This window comes from Erpetoichthys calabaricus, chromosome 17 (assembly GCF_900747795.2).
Source record: "Erpetoichthys calabaricus chromosome 17, fErpCal1.3, whole genome shotgun sequence".
In the NCBI taxonomy this organism is placed as follows: Eukaryota; Metazoa; Chordata; class Cladistia; order Polypteriformes; family Polypteridae; genus Erpetoichthys; species Erpetoichthys calabaricus.
In genome coordinates, this window is record NC_041410.2 from 65,944,934 (window position 1) to 65,972,085 (window position 27,152).

Below are 27,152 nucleotides of genomic sequence, written 5' to 3' on the forward strand. Positions count from 1 at the left end.
ATATGAACAATGCTGCACATCCCATCTCTTTGACACACCAACACTGAGAACTTTCAGGCAACAAATCTATCTAATAGCTTCTATATAAAGCCAAATTTCCCCCTGGGGACATTAAAGTTCTATCAATCTGTCTACATATCATGACGGTCATGGTACGGATGTTCAGTTCCCAACACTGTTACATGAAAAATTTAAACAATCTAATACAGTATTCACAAGTGATTTGTACATTACCTTGGATAAAAGGACCAGCTAGTAGTTCATTGGTAGAGTGAAAGGTAATGAAAGCTGCATTCTTTCATCTTAAGAGTTAAAAAGCACTAAGGTAGTATTCGTTCATTTATTTCAGGTGACTAACTAAAGCCTCTCAGGAGCTTAAGATGCAGAGTGTCACTCAGTTGCAAGTTAAGACACTTTATTATCCATATTAATCCAGTTAATCAGAGAGTGAAAAGCAGAATAAAACCTGGAGGCAGAAAATGGCAGCACTATCCTATACATCTATGTTCTTATTTTTGTTTGCTTTATAAATTGCTTAGTGACAGTTTGCACCGTAAAGGGCAGTAGATAGATAGATAATACACCAATGAAATCACCAGAGTAGCTGTTTAATAAATCTGCATAGACAGCTCATGACCAGTGGCTCTGCTTATACTGAAAGACAATGCTTCAGAATTATCTTTAGATTTTCAGACTTAAACAAGTGGAATTTCTCTGCCTGACCTGAATGATCATGGGATATTCACATGTTAGCATGCTGACAAGATAAATGGCTGCTTGCCATCTGAAGACAACAGCGACCTTTGCGACTCAGTCCCCCACTGCAGTGCATTGCAGGATGCCTTACGAGGGCCAAAGTCGATTTTCGTCTGTGCACATCTCATGTCTCTGTCCTGTTAGTGGCGAGTGGTGTGGCTCAGGCCACCTACATCACAGTTAAGCACTTCTAATGCATTTCACCCCATACTGTACTAAAATAGATGTTTCTATTTTGAGATATCAACTGGAGTAAAAGACAAACATGAGAAGTATTCTACAAGAGGAATGTGGCTCCAACAAAACATACTAAATGACTTGCTAGAAAAATTCTGTCAGTCATCCTTTCAGCTAGGAAACACTTTTGTCATTTCCTCATGCATGTGAAGATACATTTGTCATTCCATCTTATCATTAACCAGGTCACACTGACCCTTGAGCTCTTTGTATAGCCATAAGTCTACAAACTGAGCCGTCATATAATGCATTGAAAATCTATTGATCCATCCATCCATTCATCCATGTGTCCATACATACTTTATATACCTGTTTTCCTGGATAGGGCCTCAAGAAACCCACCCTGTTTCAACAGTACTGTAAGATAGTAGGAACCATTCTTAGGTAAAATGGCAGTCAACTGAAATGTATTATATATCGTCCCTTCTATTTTTGAGCCTGTCTTATCCATTGCAGGGTTGCAGAGTGTTGCTGCTGCTTATCCTGACAGCAAGGAGCACAAAGGAGGAAGTAACAGCTGTTCAGAACACAAGTCCACCAAGAGCACATACACACTTTCATACAGAGACAATTTAGGGATGTCAGTTGACTTAACATGCACTTCTTTGGGATGCTGCTGGAAACCATACTGGCACTAGGATTACATGCAAATATACAGATAGTTGCCATGCCGTGTCTCAGCCACCATATAAGAACGTCATCTTTAGAGTTATTATGGAACAAAGAGCCTTCACTGAGAGGCTTTGTAAGGCATTGCAGGAAATAGGGGGCATCATGAAATGCATAAGTACAAACTGTGAAATGTTAAAATTGAGGTGCAGTGTCCATTTCCTGGCACAAGATCCCCTAAAACACAAAGCCTTCAGAGCCTTGCTTCTCATCTTTTATATGATGCTCAGAGTGATCATGGGGTTGGAGAAGAGGGAGAGTACATTATGCAAGTAGACAATCGGGATGTGTCCTGAAAAACATGAAGGACAGCAAGCAGGATCTTGAAGCAGAAAAAGCGCTTTAATAGGTTTATGTGTTGCAGGAAGTGTAAAGAAATAATTTATTTTTTGAAGCAGATAAGGCTTTTTCTTACACCTCCCAAACATACACTAAATAATTCAAGCAACATTAATGAAGTACGAACATATTACATTTGGTAGAGCATAAAATTTGCTTTATTGGGGAAAAAATCATCCATTATTTCCATTTCCTGACTGGTTTGTTTTGCCAGTGTAAGTTCTCACCGATATAAGACTATGCATCAGGAAACTCCGCTTTCCAAAAACGTTGGAGGTTTAGAGTCAGCTGATCTGTTAGTGGCAGGCAGACGGAGGAGAAAAAAAAATGGGCTACTACTGCCCTCTTGTGGTTATTGGGCTTATTGTTTTATCTGCTTTTGAAAAATGATACATTTGCCCCTACTTTTGATGTTAAAATCGTTATTGTCACATTTATAGAGCACAGTCAATCTTTTATTTACATATGTGATCAACATTCAACACATCATCACTCTGTTCACCAAGTATTACCAGTCAAACATCGACCGTACCTTGAATCTTCAACTACGGTGCTGTGGTCTTGTACCATTTTGACTGTCTTTTAAAGGGTCAGTCTCCATTGCTCCTAATGTTTATGTCACAGCTGAAGGGCCACTACATTGTGAAGTTATCATTCCTAAATACCACCCATAAAACATCCTCTGCCTGTTCAATTAATCTCAAACCAATCTAAACTTGCCTCATATGAGTAAATTAGGGTGTGTGAGTGAGTGTGCACTGTGATGGACTGTTTATCTGTATATGCCTTACTTCTGCCTTATGCCAGATGACACCAATTCAGTCCTAATCTTGTTTGAAAATGGATGAATGCGTGAATGAGTGTCAGGTTAATTTGTTTCTTCATTAAATTTCTACTGTATGTACCTTTAATCCAATTCAGAATGGTAAGGCAGTTGAAATTTTCTCAACAGCATACACTGCTAGTTAGACTTTTTATTATTATCTTTTCACCAGTGGGTTGGCACCCTGCCCGGGATTGGTTCCTGCCTTGTGCCCTGTGTTAGCTGGGATTGGCTCCAGCAGCCCCCGTGACCCTGTGTTCGGATTCAGCGGGTTGGAAAATGGATGGATGGATGGATCTTTTCACCTATCAACATTTCATCCACTTCAAAGTTATTTGAGAAGTACACTAGAGTACCTGCTGGAAACTTCATGCAGACAGTGAACAGCCTCTAAGATTATTCACTGTACCACCCACAAACAACAAAAATGACTTAGTCAAACCCACTTAATCCATTTCAGAGTTGTAGTGTGTTCTTGAATGATCGAACCTAACACAGGTGCCAGCCCAGAATGGGTGACAAGACCATCACAGGGTCCACTCAGGTCATACACACACCCACACCCAGTGTAGAATTTTCAAATAACATAATTCACATTTTTACAAAAAAAGACACAAGCAAAGGTAGAATATACAAAACTCCAAGTAGACAGAAATGTGAGCTCAGGATGAAGGACCAAGAGACAGCAACACCAATAGTAGTGCCACCAATAAACATTACGTAATGTAGTGTAACGTGTTCTAAACCTGCCTGTCCAATGAAGCTTTAGCACATATTTAGGTGGAAGCCTTTCCATTGGTTTACACACTCCTGTCACCTCTTTTACAACTTTTCCAAGCCTTCTCCTTTTACTAAATTCTTTTCTAGTTCTTATTATTTCTTTTTTTTTTGTTATTTTTGTAAGACACTGCCAGTGGAGAAACTTTTGAATTCTATTTACATAATATTTTTTCGTTTTTGTTTCAGTACCTAAAGTGTCCCCTCTCTACACGTAGACTTTTCTTTTTGTACCCACTAGGGGGTTGCCACCAAGTCCCAAACCCCTGACCCAGTAATACCCAATACAGTCATGTGCTTAAATAATGGACTTTAATCCACCAAGCACAGCCAATAACCATACAAATAATAAAACTTTCCTCTCCTTCAATCTCCAATTGAGTGTTGCTCCTTTACACTGGACCCAGAACAGCTTCGGGTGATCCAGCATGACTTTGGGGAGTATTTGCAGTTGTTTGGGAATCAGGGGACAGCACTCCCTTGTGGCTCCCAGAGACCCCATCAGGGTTACACTTCTGGAATCCAGTTCCCATGAACCCCTGCAAGCCTTTAAGCTGGAATGCCTCTAGTGGACCACTGCCACCTAATTTATGGAGTATGGAACTGCTCCTGGCCTCCAGCTTCTGCTCGTCCATCCCCTGGTACCTTCCATTTTGGTAGGTCATGCCATTATCCAGCTGGAATACCTGTTTCTCCTCCATGGAATTTACAATTTAAAAGTCTTTAAATATTAACTGATTATAATGCATGTAATTTTTAATTAATTTGCCTCTGCAAAAATACCATCTTTCTGTGAGGGAACATAAAATAAATGTTCATGCATACATCCATCCATTTTCTGAGCCTGCTTAGACCATTACAGAGGTGGGGGGGGATAGTCAGAGACCCTCTCAGTAGCATCCACCACAGGGTCATTCGTGCACATTGACTTTATCAATATTGAGTCACTAGTTAACCTAAGCTGCACAACACATCTTTATTCTTAAATTTTAATTCTGATTCCATGCCAAATTGCTTTTTTATTTTTTAACTGGAAACTTGAATTTTTTTTTGTGTCAGCCTAGACTTAAAAAAAGAAAAAATAATAGAAAAATAATAAGCCCTACTTGACACATTGAAAGATATTTTAATAATAAGCTTGTGGATGATGGTGGTACTTCTGACTTGGAGCAGGTGGTGATTTTTCATATTTTATCCTCATTTCATGTGTTGTATGAGTAATATTTCTATTTAACATGTCCCATGATTAAAAAAAGTGCAAAACTTGAAGATTTTTATGTTTACGTTTGTATCTTGCAGGTATCTTATTTTCCACCTTGGTGTTCGGACCTGCCTGTGGTTTCATCCTGGGCTCACTCTGTACCAAATTTTATGTGGATGCTGTCTTCATCGACACCAGTAAGTATTCCTGGCATTCAGTGAAAGAAGGAATGAAGTGATGGTGCTGTGTTGAATAGCATGCTTCCATGGCGGCTAACAGAGTCCTCCAATCTGTGCATTGTCAGCAACTACTATAACTACCCCAGTGATACTCTCTGCATACCCAGATGAATATGAACTGGATACATCAAGCAAGGCCATTCTCTATCTTGTCTTACTGCCACAATTTAAGACATTTTATGAGATGCCCATGTTGCTCCATACCACTTGGGTGCCTACATAATGTATTACAGCACTGCTGGTATAGATATGATTGAACCATTAGGATCTAGTGACTATAATATAAAGTATTTCAGTATTTTGGCAGAGTGCTTAATCTTAAACTAATTTAGTAAGGCAAATTTTGAGCACATGTGACAGAGCCTAAATAAAATTAATTGATATAGGCTTTTAAGTGTTTTACATACTGTGCAGGACAAGTTTATTCAAAAGGCAGTAAGAAATTAAAGAGAATTCTGTGCCGGACTAAAACAGAGCTAAAGAGAAAGTTACAACACTACTGTATAAGGCATTCAAGACTCAAAAGTCAAAAATCTATCACTAGCCATTGGGCATATAAAATGCTTTAGGAAGCTTAATAGGCAGTTGGGGAGAATATTGTGGAAAATGCAAAAACTAACCCAAAGAGATTCTTGTAATATTTTAATAGGAAAATAATGGCTAAGGAGTTAAGGAGCAAGTGAAGAGTATTAGAAATGGTAAAGGTAACCTAGAATATACAAACAGTGAAATAAGAAATGCTTTGAACTTGCACTGAAGAAGTTGATAATCTCCCAAAAGTAACAAGGGTGACTAAGGAGGTACTTAGTGATTCTGAAATTGTAGAGAGTGGAATGCTGTTTAAATTAAATTAGCTCAAATTTTCAGGGCCAGATAACATTTTTCCTCAAGTGCGAAAGGAAATAAGTGCGTACATATATAAACCGTTGGTACATGTTTTTTAAAAAAAAGTCTGTGCACACTAGGGAAATTCTTAAAGAGTGGAGTCTAGCAAATGTTATCCTGTTGTATAAGAAGGGGGACTGGGCTGATACAAGTAACTATAGACTGTCAGCTTAATGTGCATCACGGGTTAATGGATGAAAGTAATTATTGCATAAATGACTGAGCGTCACATGTCAAGAATAGAAGTACTAGCAAATGGTCAACATGGGTTCAGATGGGGAAGGTCATTTTTCACTAATATCCTTAATTTCTATAAGGAAGCAATACAAGCATTTGAGAAAAGGTGCATATTATATTATTTATCTTGATTTTCAGAAGGCTTTAGATAAGGTACTACATGAAATTTCACACCATATTGTATATGTATATACATTTATTTATCCTTCTATTTAGTTATTTATTTGTTTAAAATTTTTCTGTTAAAGCCCAAATTTTCCCCTGGAGACAAATAAAGTGCAATTAAATAAAAAAAAAAATAATAAATTAATAAAAAAAAGTTAGCAATCAAACTAAAAGAAGTGGAAAATCAGGCCTGTGTGTGTAGGTGGGTAGAAAATTACCTCAAACACAGGAAGTAAAGGGTCATGGCACTTTCCAAATGTAGGTGATGTTAAAGGTGGTGTCATTCAAGGATTAGTGCTGTGGTTGCTGCTCTTTTTAATATGCATAAACGATTTCGGCCAAAAAGGAATCAACAACCTGTTTAAGTGTGCAGATGAAGTGGAAGGCCAGATAATGTTGAATCATCTAAATTGTTACAAAGGGCCTTGAACAGCATACTGGATTGGGCAGAACTGTGGCGGATGAAATTTAGTGTATGTAAATGTAAAGCATTACACATAAAAAGTTGAAATGTTAGATTTGAATACACAATGGGAGGTCTGAAACTTGAATGTACACCTTATGTGAAGGATCTAGGAGTCACAGTGGCTAATCACTATCTATATAAAGACAAAGTACTGAAGTGATAAAATGTTAACTTATAAAGCTCATTGTGTGGAGAACAAGTGAAGGGAGGTTATACTTAAGTTATATAACACACTAGTGAGGCTTCATCTGGAGTACTGTGTTCACTGTTGGTTTCCGTATTACAAAAAAAAACCACAGCACTTCTAGAGAAAGTTTAGACCCAGTGCTTTAGGCTAGGACTGTCTGTGGGTTTACACTGTATATCTTAACATTTGGCTTACTATATACAGTCTGTGTGGGTCAGTATTCTTGCATATGAAGACAAGTAATTGCATATCCATCATTGGTCAGCATCTGTGTTAATGCTTGTGCACTGTGCTGACAACCTATGAGGCTGCCTTCACTGCCAAAATGTTGTGTTTCTCATTAGGTGACAAATGAAGCCCATGTAAGAAAGATGTGGTCTATTAGATTAAGAGTGTAATATACTTGGGGATATACATATACTGCCATCTTAAAATGAATAGGGTTCATGTTGCTTGAAAGAGTCCTATGCACTTAATACAGAATTAGGTGTTTGGGAGTCTTTATATGGTAATATGCACTCAAAAATATGTAGGTTGCATAAATGATGGGGTGAATTGTTTTCATGTTTTCTGTGTGAAAAAGTCACTTTACAAATGTGGGAAAATGATAAACTCGGGGAGATTGTACTTATGTGATCCTGATGATTTTAAAACAATTTGTAGGTACAAAGGTAGCTAAAAATACTTCTCAGCAAAATACAAATGACCCCCTCGACTGATATTATTTTAATAATCTGGCCCCCACCCAGAACTTAGTGAATACCCTGCTGTAGGCGGTTGTTCACAGTGCCAGGGGCTTCTCATGCGAGTTAGGGGTGACACCCAAGCCTCCCATTTCAGCAGATATACCACATCACCAGCAGGATGATATGTCAGAGTCTTCCAACATGGTAAATGTTTGGATTAGGTCACCACTGTGCATTTTGTGCATTTTGAATAATACACATTAACTTGCAGGAATAAAGTAAACTGCCTGGCATGAGCTCCCCTGTTGTTTATTTTTTGTACTCATTGCTTTTTAACTGCAAAGTTGAGCTATTTTACTTTTCAAAACTTTTGCCTTTTGTTGTCTCCTTTTACAGGCAAGCTTGACATTACTCCAGATGACCCTCGTTGGATTGGAGCTTGGTGGGGGGGCTTCTTGTTATGTGGTGCCTTACTCTTCTTCTCTGCGCTGTTCATGTTTGGCTTCCCACAGTCCCTCTCTGGCCAGGAGTTGGAGGGGAGCACTGAAAGTGAACAGACCATGCTGCCCCCTGAGCAGCTTCCCAATGAATATGAAACACCCAAACCAAGTAACGGGGTGCTACGCAAATCCCATGGCTCAGAAAACAGCACCTCCTGCTGCCAGCAGCTCAGGGGTAGGCAAATCATCAAAATCTAAAAACAGTTATGTTTTCAGCTACATCTGTAATTTCATTTATGATCAGAATGATCTGTTTTGACTTCAGAGCCTCCATCAAACAAACATAATTGAGTGAAGATTCAGAGTGCAGCATGAATAGTCCATCCATTCATCCATCAATTCTGAAATGTTTCTAGTCTCTATAACTGTTTTAAGTTAAAGAAATAGAGGGAATGTGAGCAATCCACATTTAGTAATTATTAATAATTAATCTTTTCACCAGAATTTTATTTAGATTTAAACAATCATGCTATTAGTAATAAGTATTATTACTAAGTTTGTAGGACAGTGACACAGTGGTTAGCACTACTGCCTTATAGCGCCTGAATTCAAATCCTGGCCCAGTCACCATCAGTGTAGAGTTTGCATGTTCTCCTTATGTTTGGGTGGATTCCTCTTTGGACATTCAGGTTAAGTTGCCACTTTAAGTTGCGCCATATTAGTGAGATTGGGTGTTTATGTGTTTGTGTGTAAATGTGCCTTGTACTAGACAGGTTCCCCATCCATGGTTGCTTTCTGATGCTGCCATGATAGGCTGAGGCCTCTTTGTCTCAGAACTATGAAGGCTGAAATGTGGTTGAATTCTGACAAAGGTTTTTATTGACATAAATAATTTTGCAGCCCTGCTAAAGACAGACCACACACTTAGTGATTCTAATTTTAGCAGTTTTAGTAAGTTTTGATGCCTGGTAAATGAACCTCTTATTTTTTCCCTTTTATAAGTCTTTATTTTTTAAATTTTCTTTTACATGAAGACATTTTTGAAACTGATTAAATCTGCCACAATTCTAGATCCCTGTGATCTAACACTGCAAAGTTAAATGCGCAAGACAATGTCAAATAAGCATGGTTGTAAAATTCCTGCCTTTCTGATCCACTCCCATCTCCCTTTGTAAGTTTGGGTAGTACTAGCTCTGTCGTCAATTATCAACAGTCATTTTGAAGCTGACTTTTCTTTGCTACTTTCACTTGATTGAGCACAAAAGTATCGAAAACTGAAAGTCTAAAGTATTGAAACTGAAGTCTGAAAACTGTAACAGATAACTGTCCCTGATCAGAGTCCTACACAAAAACCACCAACTATTCTCCAGTCATTGTCTCTTTCCAGACTATCACACCTGTCTCATCACACCCCACTTAGTGCTTTGCATTTCTGCATCATCTTCATTGTAACCATATTCGTTATCATCGTTTTTATTCATAGTAGCCACATATTGGCCTGGGCTGACCAACTTCTCTAAATGTCTCCTGGTGAATTGACAGACATTCCCAGAGCAACTAAGAAATAAAATCTCTCCAGTGTGTCCTGGACCTTCTCCAAGTGGTCCATACTTTGTATACCACCAATAGCACTCATATATGAAAGCCTAAAATACTTGAACTCCTCCCCCTTCACTTGAATAAAATCCATAACCTCAGATTTGTAGGTTCTAAATCTTATTTCAAAGAACATCACAGTCTGGTAAAGCCAAGAGAACAACATGTTATGCATCAGCACAGTTTTAAACCTAAGGTTCCCAAATTGGATACACTAAAGTCTTTGGCTGCCCCTTGATATTCTACCTGTAAAAATCACAAACAGATAAGGATATAAGTAAGATGCAGCCTTAGTCCAGGGCCCACACTGAATGCTTTCAGCTTAATTCCAAATATGTGAACAAGATACTTGTTCCTCAAATACATTAACTGAATGGTAAACAGCAATAACCCCAGAAACCCATACTCTTGTAACACCTTCTACTAGATACCAAGGGTTACATGGTCATAAACTTTTCCCAGGTCCATAGGATTTACACACTCTCACATACAACACTAATGTATGTAGATTTTCTGTGTAAGGAGGAAGAGTTGGTCTTCTGTTTCTTGACTAGGATAGAATCCACTCGAGTCTGAGGTTCAAATATTGAACAGTCTCTGTTACTGTTTCCTAGCATAGGCTTTTCCACGGAGGCTGAGCAGTGTGATCTCTAGGTAATTGGAACATACCCTCTTGTCGTCATTTTTAACAATGGGGACCGCCATCCCATCTCAATTCAGGGTTAGTTCCTCCCTTCTGCTTATTCCACAGTTCAGGGACATGTGGACCAGGTTCACACAAGGATGGATGCATGTACATGAGGCTTGCTGGGATGTTTTGAAATTACAGTTTCTATCTTCCCAGTAGAAACCAATAATAAAGCTTTACAACACACTGTGATATTCGTTATTGCTGCTTTTTTCCCTCAAGTGTGTTAAAAGTGTTTGGATGAATATTAATCACTTTAATGACGCTGCTAAAGTGCCTAGAATGAATTAATTCCTGTCGGATTCTGATTGCACAATTACCTTAATGTGAATAGTATTAAGTGTAATATAAAGGGGGACTGATGATGTTTGAGAGCAATCTGGCATCACTCACTATGTGGAAAGACTACAAATTACCGCTGTCCTAGATAATTGTTCAAACGTTTGCTTTTACTATCTGTTTACAATGGGCTGAACACAAATACTCTGTAGTGTATTGTATAATGTTGAATTTAATTCTCAAATTGAAGAATAATCATTGAAATAATATTGCAATGGAACTCTTGTATAGTAGACGTCTAGGAAGTTAATAATAAGAAAATGTAAGAAAAAAATGTATGATTTCTTGGATTTAATTTAATATATGTAGTTTTACCAAAAAACATCTTGCTGGTTCATTTAACCATCTAGATACATTTTCTTATCTGAATTTTAATACACTCATCCAGAAAAGTTAATCTGTCAAAGTGAAAGTAATAATGTGAATAAAGAGCCTTAAATGGTCAAAATAACTGCGGCTATACAGATCTAAGTTGATTGACAACTTTATTTATTTTTGGTTATTATTATTCATTTTTCATATTCCATATCTGATAAATACCTACCCATCCATCCATTGTCCACACCCACTTTTTCCACAGCAGAAGCAAACCTGATTTGTGGATGGAGCCAGTCCTTCACAGAGCACGCTTTCTCAGACATAATTAATTTTCAGTCATTAAAGGGGTTTACCATGTTGGTGGAAACTGGAGCAAACACACAGAAGAAGGTCAGGCCAGAACCAATGTGCCACCTTTCTGCTCATTTCAATAAATATGACTGTATTATCATGGAACGAGTGGAACTCACCACATTCAGGATTGGTCAATAGTATACTCACACCCTAAACTTCACACACAAAATGGCACACACACACAAAGACTTTTTAAAACCAAGCACTGATTTTGCTTGGTTAGTGATGCCTGCACAGCCTATCACTCCTCAGTACTCCAAATGGGGACTCAGTAGCTTCGGGGTGAACAACACACAGGTTTCCCCAGATACTGTATAACCTAGACCTAAAGCTAACTTGCTCTTCATATAAATGCTCCCAGATATAACCTAGACACACTTGGTTAAAACCACTTACCAACCAACCTCCAGGATGTTAGTAGCTGTCTCTGCACACTAGGTGCCCTGTATTTACTTTACTTTTCCTGTCATACCTCGTGGACCAGTGGCCTGTCATGGTGTAGATTGAATCTCCTAATTCAATGACCTATCATGCTTGGCCCTAATGCAGTTCTTCAGTTCAGCTCTCTCCCAAAACTAGCTTAGTTTTTGTTCCTGTCAGCATTTTCTCCAATTTCAAAAGATGCACAAATGTAATTAGATAAACAAGAAAGAAAGGATGTACCACATCACAAAATAACAGTAAAGAAAGGATCCACAGATGTCATTAGACCATAAATTACCTTAAAGAGTTTTAAAGGTGTTCATCATAGTCATCTGAGTGAAAACTTGTACTTGAGGCAGATTGCAGCTTGCTTTTTAATATTGTGATTTTAATATAGTATTTTAATTGTGATATTTTTCCCTCTTGAACAATGACAAACACTGTTGAAATGTTAAAAAGAATTTATTGAACAGAACTGAAATACATGTTTCATTGTTCTGGCAATGAGTTAGCATAATTTAAATCCAGGTACAAATCAATTTTTCTTTTCAAACAACTGAGACAGTTCACTCAGCTTTCTAGAAAGAGCAGGAAATTGTCACAAGAATACAATACCAGAAAAAACATCACTAGGGTACATTGCCTATTAAGTAAAGTTAAAGTGTTAAGACAAGATGGCTAATCCATTTTAAGATATACTCATGCTCATATTCATACACACACCTAACAATAATCTAACTATGATATGCAAAAACCAGAGAAAGTGACAAAAATCCATGTGACAACGGGAATAAGTTTCAAACTGTGCATTGACAGAGACTAGATTGAGAATTAATCTCAGGCTACATGAGTAGCAAGTGTTGATCTGTTTTACCCTACCATACCAGCAAAGCATTCAGCTTCATACACAATCATTTCTGTTTTCAAACATCTACCCATCCATTGTCCGCACATTCTTTGTCGGAGCCAGTGACAATCTCTTTGCCACAGAGTCCAAGCCATTAATTATCCCTGAATGGGGTGCCAGGCCCCTATTTATGTGAAAGTACTTTAAGTTTCAACATGTTGTTTTTTTATAAAATAACTTTTCTTCAGTAGTCAGGCACCATTTTTCAAAAGACATAAATAAGATAGTTTAGAAAGTGAATGGAAGAATGAATATTAAAGCCACCTCAGCTCAGGGCACTGACAAGTAAATACTAGATTCCTATTCCAAATGGAAAAGGGTTTATTTTTCAGGACATGCTCAAGTTTTTGGATTGGAATAATATGGTTTAGCCACTCTATTGGATGCTCTTTTGGTGCGACACAATAGGCTGTGCCTGTCACTGGTACATCTCCACTCCTGTCCGTGGACACCTTGTCCACTTTCATTTCTGTGAATAAATAATTATAAAAAAACAAATCTCATAGCAGATAATACATCATTACTGGCTCCCAGGAAAACACCAATATAGTTTTCTAAGGGGCCAAAAAAATCACACTGGGGAGTACTCACTGGGTTAACACAGTTACATTTTCAGGTAATAGATAACAGGCTGGATGATTTTAATTACCTGCTATTGACTATAATTCATTGGTAACTTTGAGGACAATGGCTTTAAAAACATTGAAGCAGTTAAGTTTTAAAGTTGGCAGAGGAAAAATGAAACCACCAACTGTGGGCTTTTGTAAATGTGAGGTCTTGCACTCTCTAAATGGTCATCATCTGTAACCTCATTTGCATCTAATGGCTCTTTCATTTCAGTGATTCCAAAAGTTACAAAGCACTTGTTGTCAAACCCGGTGTTCACCTGCATCGTCCTGGCTGCCTGTATGGAAATCGCTGTGGTTGCTGGTTTTGCTGCTTTTTTAGGAAAATACCTCGAGCAGCAGTTCAACCTCACCACCTCATCTGCCAATCAGCTTTTAGGTAAGAAATCATTTTAGCATGTCATTTATCTCCAAGATGGCTTTGCTTCTTTTAACATGCTTGTAAGTCTCAGATGCTAGTTTAGCCAGTTTTAAATGTATAGAAGCATAAAATGAATAACATTGTGTGGTTAAAGCAGCACACTTGGAGTAACTACTTTGCATTGTTTTGTTTGGTGGAATTGGTAGGATATCTGTAAGGATTTGCATACTTTCTTTTGTTTTACATGCACACACCTGTTGTTCTGGAACCGACTTCCATGCATATCTTCAGTTATGCATTGTGTTAATAATCAGAAATTTGTGATTTGTGCATGGAGTGGGACCAGCACGCTCTGTAGTTGAGGACAGAAAGAAAAGACCTATCCTGAGTCTCTGTATAGCTAGCCTTCAAGAACAAAAGAATCGAGAACATGTACATAACATGACTAATAATACTATGCTAAAATGAACGCAATTTGAAAAATACGCTTATGGACACTTTAGTAGGAGCGTTACTGGAACACTGTTAGTGCAGCAGAAAATATATACAAATAATTAATCCAAAATGTTAATGGTGGGTGAAGGTACAGTCAAAAAACAGTCAAAAACAAGAACAAAAGAGCATATGTGTTGATGAAATTTTATAAAAAGTGAGTATTGAAATGACTGATGTAAAGGCAAATACAAACTTAAAGAAGTCAAGGTGCAGTCTGTAGGTGGGTACAAAATTGTCTCAAGCACAGAAAGCAAAGGATTAGGTGCAAGAAGTAACTTTTTCAGAATTATTTGATGTTCAAGGTGATGTCTCTCAGTGATTAGTGTAGGGTTCTCCGCTCTTTTTAACACACATAAACCTGGGAAAGAGTATACAGTAATCAATAAGCTGGTTAAGTTTGCAGATGATGCCAAACTAGGTGGAAGGGCAGATAATGCTGAATCAGTTGTTACAGAGGGACTTGCACAGCATACACGCTTTTGCAGATGTGTGGCAGATGAAATTTAATGCTAATACTGTAGATGTAAAGTATTACACGTAGGAAGTAAAAATGTTAGACCTATATACAATGTTATCGTATGAGAAGAATGTAGTGGTCATAGTGGACTCATCACTATATACATCCAGACAGTGTACAGAAGCATTCAACAAAGCTAATATGATGTTAGGTTATATATTACAAGGTGTCGAGTCAAGGCAGGATATACATAAGTTATATAATATACTAGTGAGGCCTCACCTGCAGTACTGTGTTTAGTTTTGTTCTCCAAATTACAAAAAAGACATAACAGGACTAGAGAATGTCCAGAAGAGAGTGACAAGTCTGATTCCAGGACTAAGAGGCCTTAGCTAAGAGGAGATATTGAAGGAGTTGAGATTTTTTTTAGATTGCAGAAATTAAATGGTGATGTGATTGAAGTGTTAAAAACTATAAAATGGCTTAGTACAGTAGATCTCAGTTTTTAGTTTACACAAGAACACATGGACATGGTTGGAAACTTGCTAAGAGCAAAGTTTTTCTTTACGTAAAAAATCATAGACACATGAAATAAATTGCCAAGTAGTAAGGTAGAGAGCAGGTTTTTAGGGACATTCAAATCTAAACTTGATGTTATTTTGGACAATTTCGATGAAGAGCATGGACGAGCTTGTTGGGCGAAATGATCTGTTTTCATTACATCTTTCCAAATGTTTTAAGGTTCTAAATTACCAATTAAAACATCATATTGAATAAGTATATGACAATGCAAAATCAACTAAAAATATATTTAACACAAATGTTTTTTTATTATGTACACAAGAATAATGTAGTAACATTCTCAAAAGAATAGATACAATATATATGTATATATATATATGTGCTAAGTCAGAAATACCCCACAATAATAAACTCAAAACAGAAAAAATTAATAGAAAATAAAAATATTAAAGTGAATAATATGTTTAAATGGTTATAACTGAAAGAAAATCATAGGATGGGCTATCATGGAAATCTGATTTTAAAGAAGAATGAAGAAGACCAAAGGTAAAGTAGTTCTGAAGTTTCTTAATCTGGACAATTATCACTATAGCATATTGGCTAAACTGAGTATGTCACAACATTTATAGAAAAATTCTATAACTTTGCATTAAAACACATAATTATTGTAGTACACTTTTAATTAAGTCAATGGAAAAGTAGTATGGTACTTGTAGTCCCAATCACAGCTAGATAGAAATAATCTAATATTAATGAGTGAATTATAATAGGAGAAGAGGAAATTACTTGTGCTTGAAGAAAGGAAATGACAAAAATATAATTTACACCATGATGTACAAGAGCTACAAAGTATGCCGATTTTAGAAATGCATTATTTGAAGCCTCTTGCATACTTAAATATAAATTAATGAGCAATGATGGTGGTGAGGATTAAATATGACAGAGAGAAAGCTGTAAGGAAAAGTGCAGAAGCTTACAATACATTATCACAGTCAAGGAATGTCTGTACAATGACTCCAGTGATGTTAATCAGGAGGCACAGAAAGGCAATGAGCAAGCCTATCATATGTAAAGCAACAAACTTGTTCACCTAAGTGAGCTCAAATGGGCTACAGAACATCATTGGAAAATCCAGAATGAATCTTCAAATACTGCATGTTTGTGGTCATCTCTCCCTCAAGGGAGTCGTTTCAATCCATGGGAGGAGTATTGCATCCTTATTTTCATTCCATATTACTAACCGAGAATGATAAACCGGATATGGACGCAGGTACATGGCATGCCCATGGACACAGGAGACATAGTGTGCAGGCTCCGACAGCGAGCGAAGTCTGATCCACCAAGAATGAAGGAGTCACAGCTCAATAATGAAGGAGCTCAACTGAGCACAGACAATACGGAACCCTAACCGTCCACACTACACAACATAGTCAAACCCGACATAGTACGGAAGGTGTGTGCACCTACAACGCGCATCTAACACACACCGCAGGCAGACCCCCGAGATGTTACAGACGCCCCAGAGATATGGACTCCACAGCATATATGAATCACATTACAGTAATACAATAATATGAGTACTCACAGACGGAAGGTGCGTGCGCCTACAACGCGCATCTAACACACCGCAGGCAGACCTCCGAGATGTTACAGACGCCCCAGAGATACGGACTCCACAGCATATGTGAATCACATTACAGTAATACAATAATATGAGTACTCACAGACAAAACAAACACAACAGGGGTGCAGGCAGACCCCCGAGATGTTACAGACGCCCCAGAGACACGGACTCCACAGCATATGTGAATCACATTACAGTAATACAATAATATGAGTACTCACAGACAAAACAAACACAACAGGCTTCGGCGTCCCGCCCCGCAATCAAACCGGAGAGAGTAAGGCGTCCCCAAACGTCCTCAAAACACAGCATAGTCAAACCCGAGATAGTACGGTGGGCGCATGCGCCTACAACGACTACCACATGAAACACACACACGGCACCGGAGGTATAATATTAGCTCAACTAACATAAATAAGCGCCTACAACGCGTCACGGCTCAAAAACAAAAGAGCTCAACTAACGTAAATAAGAAATGAAGCAACGCGCCCATAGGTAATGACACAGCCACACAAAAAAGAGGATTCAGCCCCCCACCCCAGAGTGAAACGGGAAAAAGTACGGAGTCCACAAAGGTCCACTATACACAGCATAATAGTACGGAAGGTGCGAGTTAGTACGAAAGCCAAAGGCCCTTACAACGCTTAATAAGAATAAACGAACACTCCGTTTTAAACGTACGTCATCCTCACACGTCCAAACTGTAATAAGAATAAACGAATGCTCCGTATTGAACGTACGTCATCCTCACACGTCCAAACTATACAGCATAAGTGAATCACATTACAGTGATGCATTATTAACAGTACAACCACAGAAAACGCTCCATATTAACAGAAAGTGCAATTATTCATATTACTAACGGTAAACAACGGAGAACTAATGGAGTCAAACTCATTCAAGGACAACACACCATCTTTACTACAAATGTTGTTCATGAAGACATATTCCAATAAATCTTTGTAATGTGCCATGCTATGGGTTCTTTACTTCCTATGTGCGTCATCTACACCTTTACACTCCGATCTATCTCATACATACATCAATGTATTTCAGGATACCCAACGCCAGGGGTTGGCGAGCGAAGCTAGCAGGGGGCGGAGCCCCCTAGTATAAATATAATATATCTTTGTTTGTAGTTATTTTTACTCCTCATATATTTTTACTGTGCTTTAGATGTTTTTTTTTTTGTCTTTACCTACCAATGATTGTTGTGGTTTGTTTCTGATATGTTTATTTATAACTTTATCATCTGCCTACTTATACTGGTTTTGTTACACTCCTATTTATGTGTGCAAAGCAGTGGTAGTGATCAAGAGGTATTGCCCGATTTCAGAGCTAAGGATCTTTCATTCGTTTTGTTAGTTTTGATAGAAACTGGCATGCTTTTTCTTCAGGTGCACTAGTCTACCCCCAACATCTTCAGGACTTGTGCATTCAACTAGATGACAACTATGAACTGACAAAGTTTGTGAGTGTGGGTGTGTGCACAAGTGCGCCCTGTAAACTCTCTGTCTTCTGGATTTTCTGGGTGCCCAACAACTGTAAGTGCCAATTGTCGATACTTTTAGGATTCAAGGACTGGCTCTAGCACTCCACAGCTCAGAAATGGATGAAGTGGGTCCAGTAAATGGACATACAGACTTTCTAAATACAAATATTTTATGACTCAAAGCTCAGGAGGATAGATAAATGATAACAATTCAGTCTTTAAGGTTTATAATTAAAGTCCATGTTAAACCTATTAAAGAAGAAAACACTCATAACTGCCAGTTAATGAGGCTTTTGGGAAACAAGCTGTGTCCCTTCGAGTGCTGTTATTACTGTTATAGCTCTACTGTGTTTTGCTTTTCTGTAGGAATCATTTCCCAGATGTATTACTGCACATCATCTAGTAAAAACCATATATTTATTATATTCCCTGCTCATTTAGTAGGTGATTGCCAGGATCTCATAAATGCTTTACAATGCCATAAACAGATCTCAGATCTGTTTGCTACAGAAGGCCATCTTGACTTTCCTCCAAGGAGTGTTTTTAGCCTTTGCACCCCTTAATTGTTAGGTCAGCCTCCATTACCCTCCCAAATAGGAATGGAGTTGATTTACAGATCATCCTGTATTAATTAACACATTTCTATAACTTTGTAAAAGCATTTAGCCATTAATTTTCAAATGCAGTGTGCTACAGTGTCTTTTCTCAGTATACACCAGATTTTTGACAAATTTCTGTCTAGTTTCAGAGGCCATCACAGTGTGGAATTTGCTGTTTTGAGGGAGACAATGGATCTTTTGCTGGGGACTGTGTCCATTTAACTTTTTTTGAAATAAGTGCTGCTTTTGATATGATTGACCACACCATTCTGCTAAAACGTTTGGTGTGTTTGATAGGCATTAAGGGCACAGCACTAGCCAAATCTTATTTTAATAACAAATCTTTTCTTGTCTTCATTGACACCCTTTCCTACTCCTTTGTTACTGTTTCTTGTGGAGATACCCTAGGGTCCATTCTAGCCATGACACTCTTTTCCATATATATGCTTCCTCTAGGATCAGTTATTCAACATTGTAATACTGTATTTCATTGCTATGCTGATGACATACAGTTGTATTTACACCTGAATCAGGGTTTAATAACCAATCTGCTTGACTGTCTTAAGGATGCCAAATGCTGGATGGCCAATAATGTAAATGAGAATAACACAGAGGTGTTGCTCCTAGGCCATCCTGACAATAATCTTGGCCCTTTGTCCCCCCATATTAAAATGTATGTAAAAAACTGGGGGGTGATTTTTGATTCTACTCTCTGCTTTGACAGACAGATAAATGCTGTGGTTAAGGGTAGGTTGCATCCCCTCAGAAACATACTGTAGCTAAAATCAAACCTTTCTTATCTGCCAAAGACCTGGAGATTGTAATCGATGCCTTTTTCTCCAATAGGCTGGATTATTGTAATTCTGTACACTTTAGAAACAGTCAAGCCTCTCATCTCAACTTCAGCTAGTTCAAAATTCAGGTTTTTAACAGGTTCGCACAAGAGGGAACATATTACTCTTATCTTGGCCTCTATTCATTGGTTGTCTGTTAAGGATTATGTTTAAAGTGCAATTCTCTTTGCTTTTAAAGCATGGAATGATCTGGGTCTTCTGCGTATCTAAGATCTCCTCAGCCAATATTCTCCCTCCAGGGTATCATCTTCCCAGTCTCTTTTATTCTTGCCTTATAAGGAAAGGAGATCAAGCTTTTTCAGTTCCTACTCCAAAACTCTGGAATGAGTTACCTTTATTTGTCAGAATTTCTTTCATGGTCCCGACATTTAAATCCTGTTTTTTCAGGCTTTTGGAGACACAGAATGTTTTTGCTATAGTTTGGCTTGGGAGTTGGTATGCTTTTACTGTATGGTTTGGGGTTTGGAGACCTATTTTGTATTGTCTTAGTTAATTTAGTCTTATTTTGTGTTTATGCTACAGTTTTATTTCTGTTTGAATTTGTATAGCACTTTGCTGCAGCTGTTTACTGTGCTTTATAAATAAATTTTAATTTGATTAGAGTGAGGTTCATGGCTATTGTGAAAATAAAATATCTGATTTATGATGGTAATTGCAATATTCCAGGTGATGGTGTCAACTTTATTCATTCTGGTTTTAAGTTCTATTACTTGGGTGGGGGTTGAATTTTGGTTTTGTTAAGTTTTATTTGAATGCATGGATTGGTATTTGCTTTTAATTAAAATTTACAAAGTTCTGTTACTATGTAGTTGTGTCCATAAGAAGAAGGTCCACTATGATTGCAGTTGTCTGATTATTGAAGATATCATGGTCACAAGTTTCCAAAGCATCCAGACACTTATTTTACCTTTTTTTTACCCACATTACCTATTGTCTTGTGGGAGTTTCAAATTTCTTTTTGGACACTACACCCTGTAGAGTGCATTAACTAAACCCTAAATCAGTTGTTTTCTGTATTTCAGGAATGACCGCAATTCCCTGTGCATGTCTGGGAATCTTCCTGGGAGGCCTGCTCGTGAAGAAACTAAACCTATCTGCCCTGGGTGCCATTCGCATGGCCATGCTCGTCAACCTTGTCTCTACGGCATGCTATGTCTCCTTCCTTTTCCTTGGTTGTGATACTGGGCCTGTGGCTGGAATCACAGTACCTTACAAAAACGAGTGAGTAGAAGAAACATTTAGGACAACTGGATGCAACAATATGGTTACTGCTTATATGGTGGTTGTATGTATTTAGGCACAGTTCCAAGACTGAATATGACTGAGGCACAGGTGAATTTCAGTCCTATAAATAAATAATCACTTGAATTAGTTATTAGAATGTCATATTTCCTGAAAAAAAGAGGAGAGGAATAAGGAGGAGGCACAATCTATAGGAGCTAGAGAGACAGCATGATGAACTAATTAATTGTCTTTACCAACTCTGAGGCCTTCCATCTCTTTTACTTTTATCCATCCATCCATCCATTTTCCAACCCGCTGAATCCGAACACAGGGTCACGGGGGTCTGCTGTAGCCAATCCTAGCCAACACAGGGCACAAGGCAGGAACCAATCCCGGGCAGGGTGCCAACCCACCGCAGGACACACACAAACACACCCACACACCAAGCACACACTAGGGACAATTTAGAACCGCCAATCCACCTAACCTGCATGTCTTTGGACTGTGGGAGGAAACCGGAGCGCCCGGAGGAAACCCACGCAGACACGGGGAGAACATGCAAACTCCACGCAGGGAGGACCCGGGAAGCGAACCCAGGTCCCCAGGTCTCCCAACTGCAAGGCAGCAGCGCTACCCACTGCGCCACTGTGCCGCCCTCTTTTACTTTTATTTAAGTAATTTATTCTAATACTAAAGGAGAGACTCAATAGTGATTACAAATTTCAAGCAGAAATTGACTTATCACTGCAAAACAAACCTGTAATTTATGTGTCTTGTTCTGAGATAATTCTGTTTCTGGATTGTTCTGCACAATGAAATTGGACGGCTGTTACCTGATTCCTGTTGTCCGTTCCCTTTCCTCAGGACAATCCCAGTTCCTCAGCTGGACCCTCAATCTCCTTGTAACACTGGCTGTAACTGTCTCACAGATTCAATCAGTCCAGTCTGCGGTTCTAATGGTATCACCTACCTGTCTTCTTGCTTTGCTGGGTGCTCAAGAACTGTAAGTTTGCATGTTTGTACTTTTTGGTGTCTCCTACAGGCTACATAACTTCAACATTATGTTTTTCAATAGGGCTTGCTTATTTTGTTATCTTGTAAATAATTTCACATTTTTGTTCCACTACTAAAGAACCTCACTGGATGTTCCTGCATATCAGCAGGCCGTGCTGAAAATGCCACTGCAGTTTCAGGAAAGTGTCCAAGTCCAGGATGCCAAGAGGCTTTCTTGACCTTTCTGTGCGTGATCTGTGCATGTAGTATGATTGGAGCAATGGCACAAACCCCATCTGTCATTGTGCTGATCAGGTAAGTTTGATATCAATATCACCAATAAATGAAGAGTAGCATCTGCTATCTCTGTGCTTTCATGTAACTACCATAGGACAACATCATCACACCCTCTTAAATTAATTCAAGTTCGTGGCGAAATATATCCTATCTTAGCAGCATGGATCTCAAGGCAGGAATGATGTGCTTATCTATAATATGATCCACTCACACACACTGCTGACTTTTTAAATTGTGTTAATCAGGGTCAAGCCCATCCTGCAACTGAACTGGTCTTAGTGTTGCTGTGTCCATGTTTGTTCCATTTATTGTTCAAAGCTGGTGTTAATGATTTAAGGAATTTAAGTTTTACCCACAACAAAGCAATTGTTTTCCCAGGTGCACTCATTAAGATTTTGATCTCTTATTTTTTTTACAGATTTGTTTATTAAACCTGCTGCTTGATGATCTGCACACAGGTGCAAATAATACTAAATTAGCAGCTTCTATTTAGGACACTTTGTGTCATTTGTAATTATTCCTAATTCATATTTTTAGAGGAAAACATTCAGAAGCAATTAAGTTGGAAATGAGTCAACAAAAAAATATAAAATCACATAAGAAGAAGTTCTTCATCGTTTTTTTCGTTCTGCTTTTCCTGGTGAGTGTCGTGATACCAACATGCTGACCAGGCCTCCCTATTACTATCAGCCTTGGAATTGGATTTGCTCCTTGGTCTTTTCAGAATGGGTCATACCTTTACAACTTTTGTGAGAGGCACCAAAAGGGCATCCTATCCACATTCCCAAAGTATCATAACTGTCTCATCTTGCTCAGGAGAAGCAGAGGCTCTACTCTTACATTTTCCCATATTACCAGACTCCTCAGCCTATCACAAAGAGTGAGCCCAGTATTGCTGCACAGGACCCAAATTTTGTCAGCTAGTCTCTTTTTTTAGCCAGTTTCAAAATCTTGTGACCATAGATAGGCAAGGATGGGAATGTAGACAGCTCTATAAAACTGCACCAGTACTGATTGAAATTTTTAAGTTGATGGAGAAAAAAACATGCAGTACCACTCAAAGGTTTTTGTACCCCACCATTTGTCTAGCATTTATTTTTGAATTTAAGCAATTTAACCTGAAATGGTGCAAAGGTAAGCGGTAAACTGCCAGAGGTTTTAAAACAGTTTAGGTTACCAATAACTTCAAAAATAATATAATTTTTAGAGTTAAACAAAAAGGTCTTTTTTTGTTAGTAAACAAGTAATGATTTAAGAGTTTACAGCTTTTCTGCAGCATTGAAAGTTATCTACACCTTGAAAGTTGATGCCAACAATTCCTTCACATGCCTTGACTTTTCTTGATTACTTACAGTCTGTCTGTAAAAAAGCAGTTTTGGAGCAAACTGTGCTGCTGCCCTGAAGCATTATTTGGACAAGAAAGCCCTGTATATTGCTATCATAATGGTGGGCAAATAACAAAGGAAGATACACAGGCCATTATAATCCTTAGAAGTGGAGGTCCTTCCTTTGGACATATTGCAAAGGAAGCTAGGATGTCAATTTGGTGCAGTTTCTCACACCATTAAAAAGAACTTGGAAACTGGAGGAAAATCTGTCAGGTACAGGTCTGTGAAACCCAAAGCCAAACAGAATCAGAAGACAAGTTTGTAAGAGTTAACAGCTTTGTGACTGGAGCCTCACAGCAGAGTTTCAAGCACAGCTTAACAGTACGTGGAGTCAGCAAGTCTCACTTTCTATGCTTTAATGTCAGGGTACATTGAGACATTAACTCTGTAGATTTCAGTAAAAAAAAAGGAAAAAATTGGAATGTTCTAAAACATTTTAGTATTTTAGCAAAGACCTTCTTAGTGTCACTCAACCTGCCAGTCCTGCAGCTCAAAGTCTTCTCTTCACAGTTGAAAGTGAGATCAGTGCCACTCGCCTTGAATCATTTATTGTGGTGTCCACGTTAGTAGCTTCTGTGTCTGTTGAAGAAACAAAAGGACAAAACATGTCATTGTTTTGTAACAGTCAACTTAGCAGAATTTGAGCACCTTGCCTTGATCTCATTCTGCATGTTCAAGTGTCTCAAAAAATGGAGTAAAATCTGTGTTCAGTTTTCCATTGTTTCAATTTATTAAAATCAATTAAACAGTTACTTCAGTACAGCTTTTCAAATAATAAATGTTTGGCAATAGAAAACACTTTAGTGACTTTAATAGTTGCAACTGAATTAAAAAGTGGGGAGAATAAATAAATGGGCTCATCATGGCTCTCTGATTTGAAAGCATGCCATTATCAGAGCCAACACCACAGTTGACCACAAGAGGGCAGCATTGTAATTTTGCCAAGTGCTTTGGTGCATAAATGTTATCATAAAGCATCCTGAACAGGCTGCTCCAAATCTTTAGTGTTGTCCAGGTATTCTGGTTTTCCTCCAAGATCTCAAAGATATTTCTCAATTAGCACTGTGTGGATGCATCATGAGTATGGCCTCTGACAGATGACGCCCATCCAGGTTGATTCTAGCATTCCACCTAACGTTTCCATGGTAGGCACCAGCTCTTTGCGACCCTTAATTGAATAAGCGTAACAAAAATAAATGAATGCAAAGGATCAGAAGTATTAGAACTGAATACAAAATCTTTTTATATAATAGTTAACAAGGATCCCCAGACTACAAGCTAATATATTTAATGCAAAACATTAGATAGATAGATAGATAGATAGATAGATAGATAGATAGATAGATAGATAGATAGATAGATAGATAGATAGATAGATAGATAGATAGATAGATAGATAGATAGATAGATAGATAGATACTTTATTAATCCCAATGGGAAATTCACATTATATATATTACATTCACATTAGACAGAGCATTTCATTTAAGCAGATTTAGTTGTGCAGCAGTAGTATTTATCCCGCATTAGTTGAATTAGAATTCCCAATATTAAAAGAGTTTTATATGAAAAAATTTTTTAGGCATGACAGATGAACATCAATGTTAAATTGCAGTAGCTGTGAGGGAAAATTTTTCTCTGCTGAAAAAAGATTACTTTAGCAGTGTTTAGAGAAAAGGTGGTAATTATTTTGGTTTGATTCTGGTCTCCTGACGCAGCACTTTGCTGTAGGCCTGCCTCAGTACTTGTGTCCCATGGCACAACTGAAAGAGGGAGGCTTTTTTGTATTGCACACAGATGTTTAAGTTCTGATAGAAATGCATACATGAAGATACGCAAGGCTTGTTTGTTATGCAGAAGGTTCTTAGATGCGGTGCCCACTGAGAATGGTGTTTTTTCTTATCTATAAAAACAGGTGATGAGCTCAAAGCTTCTTTATAATAGCAAGTAATTGACTTCTTTATATTATATTTGCAGATGGCAGAATACATTATGGAAAATCACCAAAACGTACAGCCTTAATTGTATATGTTGTAAAGCAGGGGTGTCAAATTCATGTCTTGGGAGGCAGCAGTGGCTACAAGTTTTCTGTTCAGCCACCAGTTACTGTTGCTAATAGGGCAGACTTTGTTGCCTAAATACTAATTGACTTGCTTTTCATGGCCCCGTCTATAGTGCTATGTTTTCATTTTAAAATGTAGACGGTAGTCTCCATTTTCACCTTCCATCCATTCTACCCTCACATTTTTAACCCCAAAAACACAGACTTGTAAAAATGCTCTCCAGAGCCCTGTACTTCTGAAAACATCAGCTTGTCATTGCAATGTGGACTGATGCAAAATGTACACTTTTAAAAAACAATTAACTCTAATTGCACTCTGATTTGCTTTTATTTATTACATAAGACTTTCCTGATTGGATCTTGCTCATTTGAATGTGTCATACCCTGACTGGTCAATCTTCACAAAAGAAAACCATATTCCAACATGAAAGACGCAGAAAAGTTGCTTTCTGTAGTACTTGTATAGTTTGAAAGCTGCATACATGCTCAAAAGGAAAATATTTTACCAGTCATTACATTTTTGCAGTAAATCCCATGGCCAGTGGCAGTGCCACCCCTTCAAGGATTTTTCCTCTGATACACATACTGTATGCCCAGTGTAGATGATATGTCATATGCATTTTCAGTTATTTTACTGTGGAGAGGCTTTCCTAAGCAAATGAAAACAGTAGAATGGATGGAGGTAATGTTTGTTTAAAAATGTAGTTTTTAAATGAAAACATAGTACAGTGGACATAGCTTAAGATTCCGAACTTCTGACAAACAATAATGAGACATAAAGCAAGCCAACAGATAACCAACTATCATGATCTCATTTATGTCTATCATACAATATCCATTCCAGTAAAATGCTTAAAAAGGAGAAAGGGAAGTTCTGAGAAATATTAATCTGGTGTAATCCACACAACATTTTGATTGTGCAAAAAAAAAAAAAGCTTTGAAAATACCTGGTGTGACAAAATGAGAGCGCTAAGAATCCAAGAATTAAATAATGTATTTCATTAATGGCAAGAATCAGCTTGTAATCAAGAAACTTGTTGTAGTGAAAATTGTGGCCCTCCAGGAACTGAGTTTCAGACCCTTGAGTTACCGTACTGGTCATCTCTTGAAAAACTCAGCATTTCATTATTGTTTAATTGCTGCAACCACTATAGCCCTCCAGGACTGGAGTTTGAAACCCATATAAAGGATTTGATTTGACCCTCCTAACCCTACTACAGATAAGCTAATATATTGTTGTCCTTAGGTAAATCTTACATACAGTGTACTTTATCCATTCATTTTCTAACCTGCTTATCCGGAGCAGAGTTGCAGGAGTCTCAGTATCAGATAGACTTTGTGGGATCCCCTCAAAATTGCTGGATGTCATGGCCAGCCTGTACACTGCTACTGTGAGCACTGTGAATAGTGGAGGTAGAACCTCTAA

General features: G+C 38.0%; 1 protein-coding gene across 1 annotated transcript in view; it reads left to right on the forward strand.

The window, feature by feature from the left end:
• slco3a1a (solute carrier organic anion transporter family member 3A1a) overlaps nucleotides 1-27,152 on the forward strand; it is a 340,728-nt gene that overhangs the window by 291,653 nt on the left and 21,923 nt on the right. Inside the window, exons 3-8 of the mRNA XM_028823939.2 lie at nucleotides 4,901-4,999; nucleotides 8,064-8,342; nucleotides 13,573-13,737; nucleotides 20,785-20,983; nucleotides 21,851-21,989; nucleotides 22,119-22,294. Coding sequence (XP_028679772.1) covers nucleotides 4,901-4,999; nucleotides 8,064-8,342; nucleotides 13,573-13,737; nucleotides 20,785-20,983; nucleotides 21,851-21,989; nucleotides 22,119-22,294 — 1,057 coding nt within the window. The remainder of the gene's footprint in view (nucleotides 1-4,900; nucleotides 5,000-8,063; nucleotides 8,343-13,572; nucleotides 13,738-20,784; nucleotides 20,984-21,850; nucleotides 21,990-22,118; nucleotides 22,295-27,152) is intronic.